The following is a 17,843-nucleotide window of genomic DNA, read 5'->3' on the forward strand; positions in this document are numbered from 1 at the left end:
AAAAAGATAGTAATAACCGTTTTAGGCTTAGTCGGCCTTTTAACTTTAACTCTTAACGGTGAAAAACCTCTGTCCCCCCATTCCGTTTTCATATATTTGATGCAGAACAGAGGGGTCAACAGCTGTGTGAAAGGGGCTTCAGTCCAAGTGGTGCTGGCCTTTTTAACCCCTTGTTCGACTTAAGGCTTTCATAGAAGGAAACAAGTTTAGTTTAAGAGCATTGCCATTAAAAAAACATTACAGTATTAAAAGTAAGGAAACCCCCACAGTGTAATTAATGAGAGGGAAATATAAAACAGAGGTGCTTCTCCCTGTTCAAACAAAGGTGGAGCAGTTGGTTTTTGATTTTTGCACTGAAGATGAAGCAGAGAGGATGCAGGGTAAGCTCCAGCTGGGAAGGCAGGGGGAGGGACATCACTGGCCCCCAACAGCTCCAGCTGGGTAAGGCCCCACTGACTCACCAGACTGAAGGTTAACAGAGCCAGAAGGGACGATGATCAGTGGAAACTCCACCCCTGGATTAGAGGCAGAACCGATGTCCAGATACACCTGAAAAACAGAAACATATGAAGAACTCTCTGTATACATCAGAGATGATTTGCATCAAACTGCCATTTATCAAACTATGAACTTGATTTTGCAGTTCAATAAACATGATGTTATAGGCTACATTTACAGAATAATTCCTGAGTTGTGGTAACATCGCCATTATATTTTAACATACCTTGAGGTAATAGTCAACTGAGATGATATCACAATTGTGGATAGTGAAGATGTCATCAACAGGAATCTTCATTTGGCAGGAGACAGTTTCCTCCGAGTACTTTCTAATAGTTTCTCCAACTTTTTCGAACACACTTTTGTTACTGATGGCGGTGGAGCCACTGTCACGGAATTCTGTCCTCTGCACCAAACTGAATTTGAGCCTCATTTTTTTGGAAGAAGAGTTGCAGATTTTGGCATCAATAGATAAGGTGTCACCTATGAAACACAAATCATTAAATTGTATCATGCACATATTCAAATGATGTAACTAAGTGTGTTGTAAACTGGAGTGACTTTACCTTGAGAGCAAACCTTTGTGTTAACAGTAGCAGACATTTGGACCTCTCCTTTGGAAAACCCTCCCATCTTTTTACCCACTGAACCAGACTGAGGAACAGACTAGAAATCATACAAATAAACAATTTTTCATACAGCTGAAAACAATGTTCAGGAATTCAAAGATGCCTTAATTCAAAGGTTATGCCTATTAAAAGAAGAACTATTTAACATTTCAAAACAATTCCTCCCGCACTAGGTTTAAGCTAGAGCTGAGCAACACTTTATGCTCTTTTGTTTCTGGAATGGGCCATCAAATCAATGAATTTAACACTTTCCTGACTCCCAAACCCACTCCTTATACCAGAATCTGTCATGTTCCATGTCTTGTGTTTCCTGTTTTATTTTGATCACTCACCCCTGTCTCTGTTTCAGGTTCCTGTCTGCCCCACCCCCTCCTAGTCTGTGTGCACCTGATCCCTGAGGCTGCGTTCAGACTGCAGGCAAATCTGATTCAAATCAGATTCCTACTCAAAATGGATTTTTAGGGCTGACTGTCCACACTGTTTTTAGCAAGTGTCCAAATCGGATATGGCTCTGTTCAGACTGGGCCACATTATTGACTGATAGTCTGAACGCGGCCTTGTTGTGTCTCTCACACCTGTGTCTCCTCACTCCCCATTAGCCCTGAATGTAACTCCCTGTTATGTCTTGTCTCGTCGCCAGTTCCTTGTTCTTCATAGCTCACGTTCCAGCATTTCTCATTGTCATAGCTTTGTCGTGTTTGAACCTTGCTCGTTTTTGATACTGCCTTTTTGCCTTTCGTTTTTGGATACCTCATGTTTACAGTAGATCCTGCAGCCTGCCTCCTCCATATTTTATGTAAAATATTACAATCCTGTTATGTAAATTTTCATAAAATTTAGATTTGACACATTCTGTATATACATTTTTTACCACTTAACTCTTTATTGTTGCCTTGCCCTCAACCCCTCTATGCCATTCTTTCAGTTTGGACTGACAGTCTTTAGTTTTTGGTCATGTAACATATCAACTGAAATTCACTCTTTTTGGCAGCTAATTACCAGTTTAAATGCTGCAGAAATCCAAATGTTTAAGGAACTGTAAAAATTTGAAATAGTGTATCAAATTCAAAACATCTAGTGTACCACTTACATTTACGAGGCGCGGATGTAAAAAGGACTTTGAAAAGAATTTGAACTCTTTTTGTAACACAGTAGAAAAATGCCAGCGCCTGGATATTTTTGCTTCAAGCATATATGCAATATTTCCATGAGTCCCTTTAAAGGATGGTGGCATGTCCCTATAAGACAGAACAAATGCTGTTATTTATGAAAGCAAATCATGACACAGTATTGTGTCACTAAGTGCTCGATGCCAGAAATGTCCACTTACCTCTTTGGGATTTGAAACCTGAACTTAAAGCGATGGATTCCTCTGGGAAGTACAGTGCCTGCAGAAGAGTTGAGATTAGACTAAAACTTTTTGGAGTGACCCTTTATTTACTTTGTGTTATGTGGTCGATGAAACTGTGAGATTTGTATGGCCCCAAGATGTTTAAACATCAAACATGTTTACACATGTCAACATAATCTATATGTTAAGGGTTGAGATGTGTGAGCAAAATCAAATATCAATACATCTCTGTGGCTTACCTTTAAGATTTTTCTCAACTAAGTACTCTTCGAGTAAGAAGTATCTCCTGTGATCACTGTAAATTTTGTCGTCCTCTCCGTTGCCCTCTGTCCAGCGCACGTCCGCGTCCCCTTTGGCTTTCACCATCATGCTCTTTATTTTGGTGTCTTTCGTCAAAGTGAAAGTGACTGTACCTTCGATAGTATCTCCTTCAGAAAATATGTTCTCTCTGTTGGGAGCTGTATATTCCAGATTAAAGTCCTTTATCCGACACATTTTTGACAAACATGCTCTGTTTCCTTGACTTGTGTCAATAAGACCAGAAGCGTTTGCTCAATAGTTTTGACAGCTGTCAGCTGACGCTAAACAACTGGGTGTGGCTTCTGGGAAAGGTGAAGCCTGAGTTCACGAGAAGTATTCCAATTATTTCCTCATGCCAGTTGGAGGCAATTATTGCAACAAATCAGGTACTGTGTTTTGACTGTGTTTTAGAGTTTGTGAGACGACCCCCAAACTCTGAATTCAAGCCACAGTACACAGTGAAGACAGTGAAGCATGGTGGTGCAAGCATCATGATATGGGCATGTTTCTCCTACTATGGTGTTGGGCCTATTTATCTCATACCAGGGATCATGGATCAGTTTGCATATGTCAAAATCCTTGAAGAGGTCATGTTGCCTTATGCTGAAGAGGACATGCCCTTGAAATGGGTGTTTCAACAAGACAATGACCCCAAACACACTAGTAAACGAGCAAAATCGTGGTTCTAAATCAACACCATTGATGTTATGGAGTGGCCAGCCCAATCCCTGGACCTTAATCCAATTGAGTATTTGTGGGGTGACATCAAAAATGCTGTTTCTGAAGCAAAACCAAGAAATGTGAATAAATTGTGGAATGTTGTTAAAGACTCTTGGAGTGGAATAACAGCTGAAAGGTGCCACAAGTTGGTTGACTCCATGCCACACAGATGTGAAGCAGTTATAGAAAAAACAGTGGTCATACAACTAAATATTAGTTTAGTGATTCACAGGATTGCTAAATCCTAGAAACAAAAATGTTTGTACAAAATAGTTTTGTGTTTGTAAAGTCAATGGCAGACACCGCTATATATTTCAACACACCCCTTTCAACTAATTGCCCAATTGCACAGCCTTAAGAACGTGCATATCACGAATGCTGGGTCTTGTTGGTTTTCTGAGAATCTACTGCACTTACTGGTAACTTGTTTGCCATGTAGCAATAAAAAATATACTAAAAACCTGGATTAATCTGGTTAGTCACATTGGACTGCTATTATATTGAACACTACTGTATCATCTAAAACCCTTGCTAATGATTTTTGTGTTAATTCATGCCAGGCTGAACACTTGTGTCAGTTCTCCTTGTCTATGTTCTCCGGTAAGGTCTGTAGAACCGCAGATTTTCAGAAAGTTTCCAGAAAGAGCTCAATATGTATTATATATCAATATATAATATACATATGCAAGAGGGCCCTCTAGTGTTGACAGCATGACAGTTGAGGTGAAATTTCAAATAATTTATAATTTCTTTTTTTTAAATAGCGATTTTATCCAAAGGGCTTTACACTACAGAATTTGCTCATTCACCCGTTCACACCTGAGACCATTTTAAATTAATTCACACACCGATGAACGGAGCATCGGTGGGCCATTTGGGGTTCAGTATCTTGCCCAAGGCCATGGTCAGGGATCGAACGACCAACCTTCCGATCAATCGGTGACTGCTCTACCAACTGAGCCACAGCCGCCCCATCATTTGTAAGAGAAAGAAATAGACACATCTTTGCTAAAATGCCATTGTTTGCCAAAAGCAATGCTTCATTATGGCCTGGAAATGAAAACATACACAATATAATTAAGCAATTATAACAAAGTGTTCACACTCAATGAATGAGTCAATGTGAAACTTTTCTTAACACTTCTTTATTGAAATCTACAAGTCAGCCAAACACTGGCAGTCAATGAATATAATAAATCAGGTTGCAAAGTATTGTGTAATGAAATAGAAGGAGTTATCTGTCTTTAAACTCAACAGTCTGGAAAGTATAAAGAAATTGTACATTTGGCCTCTTAGTTCATTGCTTTAAAATGATAATACTAAAAAAAACATATAAAAAGATTGTTTTTCTTCTTCTGCAGTACATGCTGTCCAGAATCTTTCAAACACCAGCCAAACAGAAGAGTGAGGTAATGAGAATAGGTATTAATTCTAACACTAAAAAAATAAAATAAATAAAAGGTCAGTCTAAGACACTTGAGTTGAACAAGGCACGTGTTTGCTGATGACTGAGGTATGAACAGCTGCACAAAGCCCTTTAGCAACCTGAACTGACAATAAAGCAGCATTCACATGCAATGCAAAAGTCTTAGGTTTTTTCTTCTCATTTCAACTTCACTTAAAAACACTAATAAAGTGTAAAGGGCACTACTTAATTGATCGGATTTCACATTTCACACATCACATGTATTAGTATTTCACCTCATAGTTAACACTCATTCGGTCACAAAGCATAGATTCTATTATTTTGCATCAGAGTTGTCAGGTGCAGAAGACGGAAAAAGGAGTGTATATGCTGGTGGAGGTTCATCTGACTGAGAAAGGAAGTCTGTGTTCATCACTGGTGCAGAAGGCAGCGAGTTGTACGTAGGAGCAGTTGGGGATACGCTGAAGGGTGGAGGAGGAGATGGGTGGATCTCTGGGGGTGGTTGAAATGTTGGGGCAGAAGGAGGAGGATGAGATGTTGGGGGAGGATGAAGCACTGATGATGAAGATGAAAATGGTGATCCGTATGGAGAAGCCAGCTGTGGTGCTGGGTACCCGTAGCCCCCACTCGGCTGAGCAGGGTGCACACCTGATGGACCAGCATACACTGGTGGGTTACCTGGGTAAACAGGCGGTGGTGCTGAATAACTTTGGACTCCTGGGTATCTATGACTGCCTGAGCGTGGGGATACAGGATAGGGACCCACAGACGGAGCAGAGGGAGGGAAATCACTGTAGCTTGGACCCCCAAAAGCCTCAGCATGATGAGGACCCATAGACACAGCAGCGGGAGGGAAATCGCTGTTGCTCGGGCCTCCAACAGCCCCAGCTGGATAGGAACCCGCACCCACACCATACTGAAGGCCATGGACTAAGTCTCGAGGTAAAATGACCACTTGGAATATGACCTCTGGATCAAAAGCAAAGCTGATGTCAAGGTACGCCTGAGAAAAAATATGACAGCCTCATTAGCACATTTTGAAATAGCAAGAGAATATCTAACCATTACGACAAATTTGTAAAATCTTTAGCAATATTCATGAGTCAAAAGTTTTACAAAGTTAGCGAAAAGCAGCTTTAGCTTACTATGCTTTATTACAAAGATACTCTGTTACACCGTTACAAACCTGTAAACGGTATTCCACTGAGATAAGTTCACAGTTGTCGATAGATAGTCTCACATCAGGAATCTTCAGTGAACACCTGACAGTCTTCTGTGTTTGAGCTGTAACACAGTTGTCAGACACTTTGAGAATAGTGTTGCTGACATGTTTAGTACTGCCTTGGGCACGAAACACAATATCCTGGTGTAAACGAAATTTGGGTGTCATGTCACTGGATGAGGAATTGTTGACTTTTGCAACAATCGCCACTGTGTCACCTATAAGGAAAAAAAGAAAGATTTATTTTAATGTATCCTAATTCAAGTGCCAAATAGCAAAATGCAGTTTACAGGCAGTTTGTAATTATTCCTGCAAATCACACTTCACTTACTCATGTTACATCAACAGTGCTGAGATTACAAACCTCGCCCACATATTGTTCCATGCATGTTATTTGAAAGTGCTTTCTGACCAAGTCTGGAAATAATACACTATAATGTTCACATATGGTATTTTTATGCTGGTGTAAGCCTGGTTTATGTACAATACGTGGTCCTGGAATGATGCAGTTATTAATGTTGCAATGGCATTTCCAAATGTCTATATTAGATTTGATTTGACTTCCATGACTGGAACCCACCATGGTTGAAGAGGAATTTTCCTACCTGGGGCATAGGCCTTTCTGTCAATAGTGACTTCCATGTTTGCATGTCCTTTTGAGAAAAGCCCCACCGATTTCTTTGTTGACCCAGTTTGCGGTGACTAGAATGCAATAAACAGGGAAAACAATTACATTTGATCCATTATTAGGACAATACAGTGCATGATGTAGGTGTTTCAGTTATAGAGTTGGGCAAGATAGCCAGGTCCTGGGACCAGGAGTATCACTGCACTACCCTCTGAATCGTATAACCTACTTAAACCATCTTCTAGAGAAAAAAAATGTCTCTAGAAAAACTTTACACAGCAAGGTCTGTAAATTATCCAAAGTAACATTGCTGTTGAAATACAATTTGAGCAGAATTATTTTAAATTCAAATAGAATTTTTTTCACAGCAGTTTATTGATTTGTCATAGCAGGAAAAGCACATGCAGAGCTAATGCCATTCATGATGACTCTGTTCCTTACAAGTATTCCAGTAAGCCAAACCAGTGAGCGTGCACAAATAGCTCAACCCTGAAACTGATATCTCCCGATGGAATGCAGCCATCATTATTGTTACAAATCACAACTGCACCTTTGAAATGTTAAAATGCTTTCTGTAAAAAAAATGGCCTATCGTCTCTATTATTGTATAATCTCAAATTTCAGCAAATAAATGCAAAATCACGTGTTGCAAGATATAACTAATGATACCCTTTTTTTGCTTCTACCCCCATGCAAAGTGCTGCATCCACAAAAAGAGCACACCCACTCTAACATCACATAGAAAATATAATCTCCACATAATACACTGTGGATACTGTACAGTATCAGACATTTTACATACCATCAGAGACGGAAGGTTTGGAATGGACTTGGAGACAAAACGTAGTTCCCGTTCTTCTTTTCGATCCATCCTCCAGCTCCTGCACAGCTTGACTTCCAGCATGTAAATAATCGTACAATGACCCAACTTGAAGGAGGAAGGCATGCTTCTGTAAAGGAAAACCAGCACATTGATTTTATACAGTTAACATCAATTAATAGAATGTGTTGGAGGAGGCTATTTAATCATGTTTGATTAAATCAATGGTATTGTGAAAGTCTGAACTGTTATGGTAGGACTGGCTTACTACACTCACCCTGATGGGATTTTAAAGCTGAAATTATAGACATGGTTTCCTCTGGGCATTACAGTGTCTGAAAAGGAAAGGATTTGAGTGTTAATTCTACCATGATGAGGATTTGTCGAATTTGCAACAATCGCCACTGTTTCACCTATAAGGAAAAATAATATTTTGCATTAATTTTAATTTATCTTAATTTGAGTGCCACAAAGACGCAATGTGCTCCAAAGTTCGGTAATATTTACAGGCAGTTTATTATTATGCCTGTGAGCCACAATTTACTAGAGTTGAAATTCCAAACCTAATCCTAATCTATTGCTCCATGCATGTCATTATTTGAAAGTGACACAGTAACACAGTAAATGTTACCGAAAAAGCGAGTATGCACAAAACCAGGAGAGTTGATACTGTAACGCAACTTAATGGAAAAATATGCTTTGGCTTATTTGAATTATTTAAGTTACTATTATATACAATAATTATTTCATTATTATTTATGGCACTTTCACTATAATTCATGTATTCATTTTCATGTGTTATATTTAAGTTGATATTACCCGTCCTGTTGCCCAAAGTTTATTAGTTCCTACCTGCCCTTATTTTGGGGGACAATTGTATGTGAGGGGTGGTGTTAAAATAATTGGATTATTCTGCTTCTTTTTTGTGTCTCCTTGTTGGCTGTCTCTGTTGTCTGTCTCTGTGCACTATCTCTCACTCTATGCATTTATATATTAATCAGGCAATATGATTGATACAATTATTATGTTTGTGTGTTAATGTTTGTTTAGAAACTGTGATTACTTTGATTACATATATTCCATTTGCTTAAACTGATTAAGATTCTATAATCAATAGAGAAAGAATATATAAGAGTATATTGTATGGTTCATATTTTTTAGACTTTAGAATACATGTAGACATTTGAAAAATAAGTGGCTCCAAATTATATCTGTAAGACATAACAAGGCAGGAGGTTTTGTTGAATGTTCTGGAGAAGAGGCCAGGTCGGAACAATACTGACTCGTTTATACGAACAGTGTACCGTTACTACAAATAGTAATGAACACAGTGATGGAAAGTAACACGTGCACTTCATATACAGTAAGGACTGAGGATCAAGTTGAAAACAGAGTGTAACAAGTTTACAAAAAGCAGGTGCTGCAATTTAGTTATTGTCACTTTTATGGAATAAACTACATACTAAATAGCTCCAAATCAATCAACTATGCCATACATTTCCCTGGGTTTTGAATATTACTTGTGGTGTTTTTATGTTATTTATACAAGTAAGGGCTTTACGAGTACTTCAACGTCACGACCTGATCGTGCCATGACCACCCCTGCACAAACAGAAAAGATACAACTGCAAAAAAACAACCAAAGAGGAAAACATGGCAGTTCCACACTGTGTAGGCTGAATTAGTAAGAGGCCGGTTAAGGCATGCATGACTAACAAGAGGTCTACCTTTGGAGCTCACTGGGATTAAAAACTGCTTCAATTTGAAATATCTTTTGTGTTCACGATGCGTATAGGTTTTATCGCCGCTCTTTGTCGTCCAGTGTGTGTTAGCGTCTCCTTTGGCTTTAACAAACAGGCTTTCAACGGTGGTCTCCTTCAGTAAGGCCAGTGTTACTTTTCCAGTCAGAGTGTCTCCCTCTGAAAAGGTCCCCTCCTCATTTAGCGCGTCGTAAGTTAGCGTCAAAGCTTGGATCGAAGGCATTGTAGTAGCAAGCGTCAAGTAAATGGTGGCTATAGCGGTTACGCGAATAAAGAAATTATATAATAGATCTCTTCCAAACGCTTTTATCGTGAAAAAGCAGCACCCATGGCGCCTGGACGAGGGTCGGGACTATGGCTGAAGACACGCCCTACGAAAGTCTTGTCAAAGAGCTCTGCTGCCATCCAACGTACAAAACAGAGACGTGGTCTCATAGAAATCAAGTGAAGACCACTCTGTGCAAGACGGGTTTCCAGGCCACGGTTGAAATCATTCATAAACAATGGTACAGAGTCCCCTGGTGGTCACATACAGGAACAAACAGTGACGAAAAGCTCACAGCGTGCACACTCTATTCTGCTAGATGACTCCCATGTGATAAATCAATTTCCAGGTTGCTGATGTAAGCGAAATGTACACTTTTTGTGGAGATGAACCAGAGACAACTTTACACTTATTTTATATTTGCCCATTGTCATCTATATTTTGAAAGGATATGGAAAACTTCATACTCGATAAGACTGGACAGACCATCATTTTTTAAGCTGAAAATATTATCTCAAAATTTGAATCTAATAACAAAACAGTAGCCTATGCTTTATAACAAATCTTATGCTTCTGATGGGTAAGTTTCACATCCACAAGATGAAGTTTTCCAAATCCTTCCCTAACTTTAGTGTTTTCACAATAGAATTGACATTTTTTATCGAAACTTTAGAGTTGATGTCAAATAAGAAATGTGAACGCACTCTCATTCACTTAAAAAAAATATTTTCAGAAACCCCAGAAAGGGAAGCACCTTATACCCTATGTGCCTTATTATGTTATTATTTTATTTTTATATGTATATTTAATTCTACAGATACTGTAGCTGACATTTTTCTTTGTATGTCTTGTTTATATACCGAATGCCTGTATTTCCTTCATTGTTAATAAAGATCTGAAAAAAAAATGCTGCTAGATGACAAACTGCATTCAGATAAAACTGGAGGAAAAGTTATGCACGGTCATTGAAGACGAGCCATAGACGTCAGATATGGGCCTCTGACTTTTAAAATAAAATATGACTTTAATATTATAGTTTAACCCTCCTGTACTCCTGGGGTCCTTTTTGACCCCAAATCATTTTCAACATACGATTAATATAGGTTAACTTTCATAGAATTGGTTGTGCATTCCCATCAAGAAATTTCTTTTTCCACCATTACTGTTGAAATTTTTTTTCAGGTTTTATTACCTTTTTTCTCTTGAAATGAGGCCTAATGTTGTATATTTGACTAAAATTGACCAACAATAATGAAAAAAAACTGGAAAATTATATATCAGTTTTTTGGTCATGAGTTGCCCTAAAAGGTGAAAAAAAGTTGGTAATGTTTTTTTTCTACATGTCCTAACACAGTCTTGTGTCATGGGGTCCTTTTTGGCCCTGATGAGGATACTGTGAAGAATAAAATCAGGCAGAGTAGTACACAGTCCTATTATTTTCTTGATCGTAGTGATATACATAAATTATACATGATGATATACAAGCCTGGGTGTTTTGACATAACAATTCTCCTATTAGGCCTTACAATTGAAGACAAATTGTAAAAAAATCTGAGCTGCGGGTGTCTTTTTGGCCTGTTATGTGGGTTAACATAGTATTGTTATAGTATTTTTTCCTCACACCAGTTGTTTCATTCACACCAGGGGTTTTATAAATCTGCAATAAAGAAACCTTAACCAGTCTTCCCATATCAATCAATCAATCAACCAACCAACCAACCAACCAACCAACCAACCAACCAACCAACCAATCAATCAATCAATCAATCAATCAATCAATCAATCAATCAATCAATCAATCAATCAATCAATCAATCAAAACTAAATTAGAGCTTGGTGCTTTTATTCTGAAGGCCGGACGTCTATTCCGGAAGTCTTGCTTGAAACTAAAGGAAGAAAAATGCAATTATAGGCTAGTTTAAGATATATTCCTGAAATATCTCTACTGGGCATCAGAGTCGTGAAGGATTAGGTTAACTTCTATATAAATCCCAAGGTTATGATCAGCCACATTAATATCATCACACTGTTAAAATAATCGCCTAAGTCATTTTTTGTCAACATTTTTTTCCCCCCTAAATCCTCTCCTCATGACTCTGGCCACCTATGGTAAAATCACCTACATCCTCAGTTGATCAGATCATGTGATTTGACCCCTTTAAGATAATGGCCTATGTCAAGTGTGTGACTTAAACGGATTTATTATGCCTAAGTCAAAATAAAATGTGACTTATGGTAACACTTTATTTTGAAGGTGTCTACATAAGGTGACATGTGCGTGTCATAAACATGATATGGGATGCGTCATGAACATTAATGACACTTTGAAGTAACATTAATGCTCATGATACTTGTCATGTCATGTTTCTGACAGGCTTGTGTGACTCTTATGTAGACACCTTCAAAATAAAGTGTTACCATATCTTGCTTAAGTCAAAAAGGCATGTTCAAAAACTTGCCTAAGTCATTTATTTCTCTTAAGTTACATAATTTACACACAGTGTTATTACTATGCCAATATCCATCCTTTGATACATCCTTTCTGAGTGAAATGATCAACAAATTTCATATGTTACACTTTTGTTGAAGTTTTTTGTGTTTCCTGCAAAACTTGAAAAAAATAGTTAGGCGATTTTTTTTAACAGGGTGACGATATGGAATGACCACAATTTCCCCAGATTTGTTACAGGTAAGTGGGCGTGGCAGAGAGAGCGACCCCCGTAATGCGCATGTCAGAGTCTACTGACAAAACTGTGGGCAGATTGCGCGGCGCGACCATGGGCGCGATACGGTGGGCTAGGCCAACGCATCAGCATCTGCCCACCAACTTACCTTCAGAACTATGTAAGTTTTATTTACCTATTTTTAGCAATGATATTTGGGGTACTTGTTTGCAGTGACAAACAGCCACGTGTCTATTTTCTTGCTTTATTGGCAAGCTAGTGAGCGAATGTAAGCTATTTGCTATTTGTTTGTGAGCGTTTGTTTACATAAACCCTTTACCCGCCAGAGTTTGTGGCTCTAATAATACGTTAAATTTACCTGTAAGTTGCATAAAACATTCGGAAAATATAAAAAAAATATCAGTGGAGACGACACGTTATAATGTATCTGTCTACATCGTAATATAATGCGTATGTACTTTTTCATGACGCGAATGTTAGCATAACGCTACACTTGAAAACTATGCAGCATTCAGGTGTGTGTGGGGTAACTGGGGCAGTTTGCTACGGTTCCTGGGTTGAACGGCAGCGGGATTTGAGTTACATTTTCTCTTCCAACCCCTAACCTTTATGAAAACATAAACATAGACATCAGGCATGCTTACAAAAGACGATCTTATGTTATGTTATCCATACAGTCTATGTGTCAATACCGTGTTTATAAACATTGAATGCAACTCTGGCTAGAGAACGGTCAAAGTTGAACAAGTATGAACTCTGACCTTTTTTTTTTTTTTTACCTCAAGGAAAATATGCAAAGCAAAACTAAAAAGAAGGTTAGGATCGAATAAGCACAGTGATGGAAAATATTCTGCAACAAAATAAAGCATAATTAATAAACAGCGGAGGTATCATTTAAGCAAAAAACCAAGAGAGAAAAATATAGTTTTGTAAAAAACAAACAAGGAATAAAAAAGAAACGGGTAAACAAATGAAGGTGTACAAGAATAATGCAAGACATTTGGAAAAGCACAGAAAGAGTTGAAAACATTTTATGCCTTTCTATTTATTTTATTTTATATTTCAGTGACTTAGAATAGTTAGCAAAATTAAATATGAAGACAGTAATTCATAGAATAAATGCTATTAAGGACAGTATGTTTTATAATGACAACTAATTATAAATATCAGCAAAATGGCACATGAACATTTAAAAGATAAATAGTAATAGTTTTGGCTTTTGAAGAACAGAAGATGGAAGAATTCACTTAAAGATAAAATATTTTGTATAGAAAACCAATAATGGGGTATATTGTTGTTTTTATCCAACAACTTAAGCAAGGTGCAATCAAAGAAACTTTGCAACTGCTTTGTATCATTCTAAGTAAAGGAATGTGAATTGCTAATGTCAGTCAGCTTGTGTGCTATCAACAGAAGGTGCTATGGAGACTGTTGCCCTGCCAATGAGGGGAGGAGTGGGGCAAGGTGGGTGAAGTCATGGCCACAGGACAACCAAATGCGACCAATGTGCAAAAACAAAAGGACAAACAGCAGAAGTACAAACGGACAAAAGCCATCGTGATTTAAGAAAACAGTGAAACGAAAAGTTAATGTCCTTTAACATTGGCAAAGGTCAGTTCCTGGTAGCATTGTACTGCGTGTATTTCTGTTTTTTTTTACTTTGATATGTAGGTTTTGCATTCAGACTTACAAACCAGAGCTGGGCTTCACAGTCTGCATTCAGCCTTTGAATTTATGGTGATATATTTGTAGTTGTGCCATGTAAAGACTCCCAAATCTTCAACTTATTTTTAGTGGACAAACAGGTATAATATTATAAAACAATATAATATTTTGCCAGTGACCAGACACTTTTATGATGCCAAATATGTAAACACTCTGTTGCCTAAAGAGATTATACATGCCTGTCCAGTGTAGATTTCTCAGTTATTCAACGTACAACTTGAGACGGAGACTTGTATACCTTATTGGCTTCAAGTCCAAGAGTGCTCTTTATCAGTTAAATATGTCTAAAGCCTGAGGGCATTATATGTCATAAACTCCGGCAAACAATTATTTTTTCCATAGGTTGTATAGCTTGAGTCCTTTCATGATGCAAATAATTTGGTCTAGGGGTGACTGTCTTGTCTGGCAAAATGGTGTTTCAAATTATTTTCTAAGTTTATTGAAACATGTATTCATGTAGTAGAGCCTTTTTCTAATTATGCATATTTGAAAATGATCTGGTACCCGTCTCCCTGATTAGTGGATGTACAGGTACCAAATCATGGCAATTTCCAATCAGTTGTGAGCAGAAAACATATGAGTAAGTGTGGCGGAAATATGAAAGTAATTAAAAGAAAGAGAAGTGAGCAAATCAAATCCTGCTTAGGGCCCTCATTAAGCTAAGGACAGCCCTGCATGCTTTGAATCTCATCTACATAAGACAGAGATGAAAGTGGCTGTTAGGCTGCGCCTGATAACATTCGTCCATTATAGACTACGGAGGGCCATCTGTAGCATAACAGCAGATGCAGCTTCATATCACACAAAGACCTCATTACTGCAGTGCTGCTTGTTTTGTGAAGTTTCTTTGGAAATTCTCCACAAATAACTACAATCGGTCAATCAATATAAATTTTAAAATGTTGTGATGAGCTGCACACTAGGTAAAAGAAAAAACTATTATAAAAGACTTGTTCTCTTGTAATTGATCTATTAATGGCAAAGACTTAAATCACATCCCTCAGTAGAAGCTCATTAATCTATGCCGTGTATGTGCCCCTTGTTGGATAGGTTGTATCCCTGCATTGGGAAAAAGGGTGCCTTGGTCAAGTCCAGTCTTTATTAAGATTAATGAACAGCTTGACATTTTTAGTCCTCTGTCTGAATCGATAATTTTAATACTCATGAGGGCCAATGGGGATCTAAGCTTGCGGAACACACATTGTGGCCACAGGGCGCATGTTAAATGTCCAAGTGGTAATCAATGCAAAGAAATTAGCTATTGATCTCTTATAGTTTTGTAATAGGTTATCTATTGGTTTGCTCTTTCGGAAAATTCCAATAGCAGTCGGATGGAATTGTGCTGGTAATATTGCTGTAGGGTGTGTGTATGTATGTGTATGCATGCACATACACCCAGCTTCCATGTGTGTTTGCATGTGTGTGCAGGGTCACATTCTAATTAGCACAGAGGGCAGATTGTAAATAAACATGTTGAGAAGATTCGATGATCTGCATCCCATCCACAGTTCATTACAAATAAGGCTGAGAAATTCCGATTGGTTTTATGCAAGCTTAATGCTGATAAGACAAGAAATTTTGAACAGCTAATTTGAATTAATACTATTTCCACTATTTTTGTATGTGGGACCTTGTCTTTCCTACACCATCACTTGAGCATCTAAAACTATAGTTCATATGTTTGTTGGTATGGTATAAAAATACCTCTTTAGGTGAGGAACCTAGATCCTAATCTTGGAGAAAACTGATGTAACACAGTTCTTGCTTATGAGAAATTAAGTTTAAAAAAAGATTATCAAGCAAACTTTGTTTACTTCTCCTATGTTGCTAAAACCCATCCCTACTCTCTGTCTGTGTTTCCGGGACATACAGTGTGAGTTGGACATGGATCTGCTTTGCTGGGGTAGTGGGGAGCTTGGCCAGACTGGACATGGCAGACCAGGGGACATCGGTCCTGAGGAGGCCCATCTGAGAGACTTCACAATGGCAAGGCTGGGCAGAGTGAAGCTACTGGCATGTGGATCCAGTCACTCCATTGTGGTTACAGGTACAGGTCCCAGTTCAGTCTTTTTTTTGCACATTGTGAATGTCTTAATGGCATTCACTGTTTCGGTGTGAGTTAATGCATAACATATGAATTTGGGTGCCATGCATGTTTTACAGTGTGTGCGTTAGGTTGTGGTCTGGTGCAAATTTTATGAAGGAAAATAATGTATTTTTATGTTTGGTATTGTATAGGGTAAACATTGTTCATCAGATTAACTTTAACATTATTATTTGCTGCTCAGGATTTATCTCTGAAAACATTGCAGCAAAATTTGAAACAGCCATTATTTGTAAAAACTGACATTTTGGGAATATAAATAGTTACTTTCTTGCTGAAAATTATTCAATAACTAAAAAAGTGACATTAACAGTTTTCAGCCTGGTTCAAAATCTCAGTTTATCACATGACTGATGACCCAATCAGTGTCTCTCACGTCTCCAAAAACCTCCATAATACATTGAAACTACATAATACATTGGTTATCATATTTTAAAAAAATCTTTATTAACAAAGATAATACTTTTTTGTTTCTTGTGTAGCATCTTCCCAATTACTTGTTTTTGAGTGTCTATAGAGTTGTCCCATGTTTTGGTAAATGTGTTGTTATGGCTGGCAATATTTCAAAATTACTGAGACAAGTTACAATTACCAGTCTGATACACTGTTGATTTGCTGAGAGCCCCAACTGTCAAGTGAGACATTAGAATGCTTAAAGAACAATTGCCTCCCGGAGATATCTGATTAAAAGATGTGTAACTAACCACTATACATACAGTCTGACATTTGATGGGCATGTTTGTCCAAACTGTATTGCAATACTATGAGTGTATGGAGTGTACATACAGAATGTAGAAAAAGATGATCTTGTGGTGCAGTAAAAGATATTCAGTATAGGTTTCAAAGCCACATAATGTCATATATGGAGGGTTTACACACAACATGAAGTGCCTTTCTCCATGCCTATGAGGTAATACTGGTCTACTTATTTGCCAATTTGATAGAAACCCTGATGACAGGAAGGAAGGAGGCTCCTTTAGTACATTAGCTGGCAGTAGTCATAAATCAGTAGCCTAGATAAGTCTTATAGATCACCCCAACACAGGGATCCTATACCTCTACCATCATTACAGGGGAAAAAAAGGTGACATTTTTGATTGATTAAAATGGTGCAGGCTAGCTTAGGCTAAATCATGTTAAGTGATGTGACATTGCAGTTTCACATATCATATTTCTGTCAAGACAATGATGGTGGAAGGCATTGTCAAGGCATGATATCTGACAACAGCAGACATCTGGGGGGACCGGAGGAGATTTATGGGAAGGTTTTAGTGGTCTGAGGGAGATGAGAGAGAGTAAAAAGTGGTCCTTTTTTGTGCATTGTCACTTCCCGAGTGACTGTAAATTTTACTCCAGTGCTGTTGGGAATTGGAGACATTTACACATCCTGACAAATTGCCTGCTGTAAAAGTATTTACTGGTTCTTGTCCTCCCTTTATTCTTGGCCACCTCGCAAACACATACCCCCCTCACAGACACAGAAATATTTACCCACAGCAAATTTATGTGACACACGTTTATGTGGCCTACCTGAGCTCGAGCCCAACATATGTCATAATAGTGTCATGCTGAGAGCACTGGTCTGCTGTTATTATTTTAATAGAGTAGGTCATAATGGTTTAATATCGGCCACATTGTCTTAGATCTCTGGCCATTTGGCCCAGTCAGCCCAAGGAAGGCTTGTTTATGGAAAAATAGCTTGCAAGCACAC

At 38.1% G+C, this 17,843-nt stretch overlaps 3 protein-coding genes across 3 annotated transcripts in view; 1 reads left to right on the top strand and 2 right to left on the bottom strand.

The window, feature by feature from the left end:
• Positions 1-288: 288 nt before the first annotated feature.
• LOC131975210 (arrestin domain-containing protein 3-like) lies at positions 289-3,120 on the bottom strand. Its single transcript, XM_059337812.1, has 6 exons — positions 2,718-3,120; positions 2,458-2,515; positions 2,224-2,365; positions 1,065-1,164; positions 725-981; positions 289-549 (listed from the first exon to the last, which is right to left on the bottom strand). Exons 1-6 carry the CDS (start codon positions 2,971-2,973, stop codon positions 415-417), a joined length of 948 nt encoding a protein of 315 aa, XP_059193795.1. The 5' UTR covers positions 2,974-3,120; the 3' UTR covers positions 289-414.
• Positions 3,121-4,624: 1,504 nt separating this feature from the next.
• Positions 4,625-9,843, bottom strand: LOC131975208 (arrestin domain-containing protein 3-like). The gene is made up of 6 exons (XM_059337810.1): positions 9,322-9,843; positions 7,872-7,929; positions 7,577-7,724; positions 6,752-6,848; positions 6,111-6,364; positions 4,625-5,927 (listed from the first exon to the last, which is right to left on the bottom strand). Exons 1-6 carry the CDS (start codon positions 9,575-9,577, stop codon positions 5,241-5,243), a joined length of 1,500 nt encoding a protein of 499 aa, XP_059193793.1. The 5' UTR covers positions 9,578-9,843; the 3' UTR covers positions 4,625-5,240.
• A 2,540-nt stretch (positions 9,844-12,383) lies between these two features.
• Positions 12,384-17,843, top strand: part of LOC131974411 (uncharacterized) — a 291,428-nt gene continuing 285,968 nt past the window's right edge. Inside the window, exons 1-2 of the mRNA XM_059336707.1 lie at positions 12,384-12,463; positions 15,901-16,075. Of these exons, the coding sequence (XP_059192690.1) occupies positions 16,044-16,075 (32 nt within the window). The 5' untranslated portion in view covers positions 12,384-12,463; positions 15,901-16,043. The remainder of the gene's footprint in view (positions 12,464-15,900; positions 16,076-17,843) is intronic.

This window comes from Centropristis striata, chromosome 7, assembly GCF_030273125.1.
Source record: "Centropristis striata isolate RG_2023a ecotype Rhode Island chromosome 7, C.striata_1.0, whole genome shotgun sequence".
Lineage (NCBI taxonomy): Eukaryota > Metazoa > Chordata > Actinopteri > Perciformes > Serranidae > Centropristis > Centropristis striata.

Coding starts and splice junctions, on each gene's coding strand:
- LOC131975210 (XM_059337812.1), bottom strand. CDS start 2,973: ATGTGTCGGATAAAGGACTTTAATCTGGAATATACAGCTCCCAACAGA. Junction 1,165..2,223: donor CCTTTTTACATCCGCGCCTC/GTAAATGTAAGT, acceptor TATGATTTCTAG/TCTGTTCCTCAGTCTGGTTC. Junction 982..1,064: donor CACAAAGGTTTGCTCTCAAG/GTAAAGTCACTC, acceptor TGTGTTTCATAG/GTGACACCTTATCTATTGAT.
- LOC131975208 (XM_059337810.1), bottom strand. CDS start 9,577: ATGCCTTCGATCCAAGCTTTGACGCTAACTTACGACGCGCTAAATGAG. Junction 6,849..7,576: donor CAAACCTTCCGTCTCTGATG/GTATGTAAAATG, acceptor ATTGCATTCTAG/TCACCGCAAACTGGGTCAAC. Junction 5,928..6,110: donor CAGTGGAATACCGTTTACAG/GTTTGTAACGGT, acceptor ATTTTTTCTCAG/GCGTACCTTGACATCAGCTT.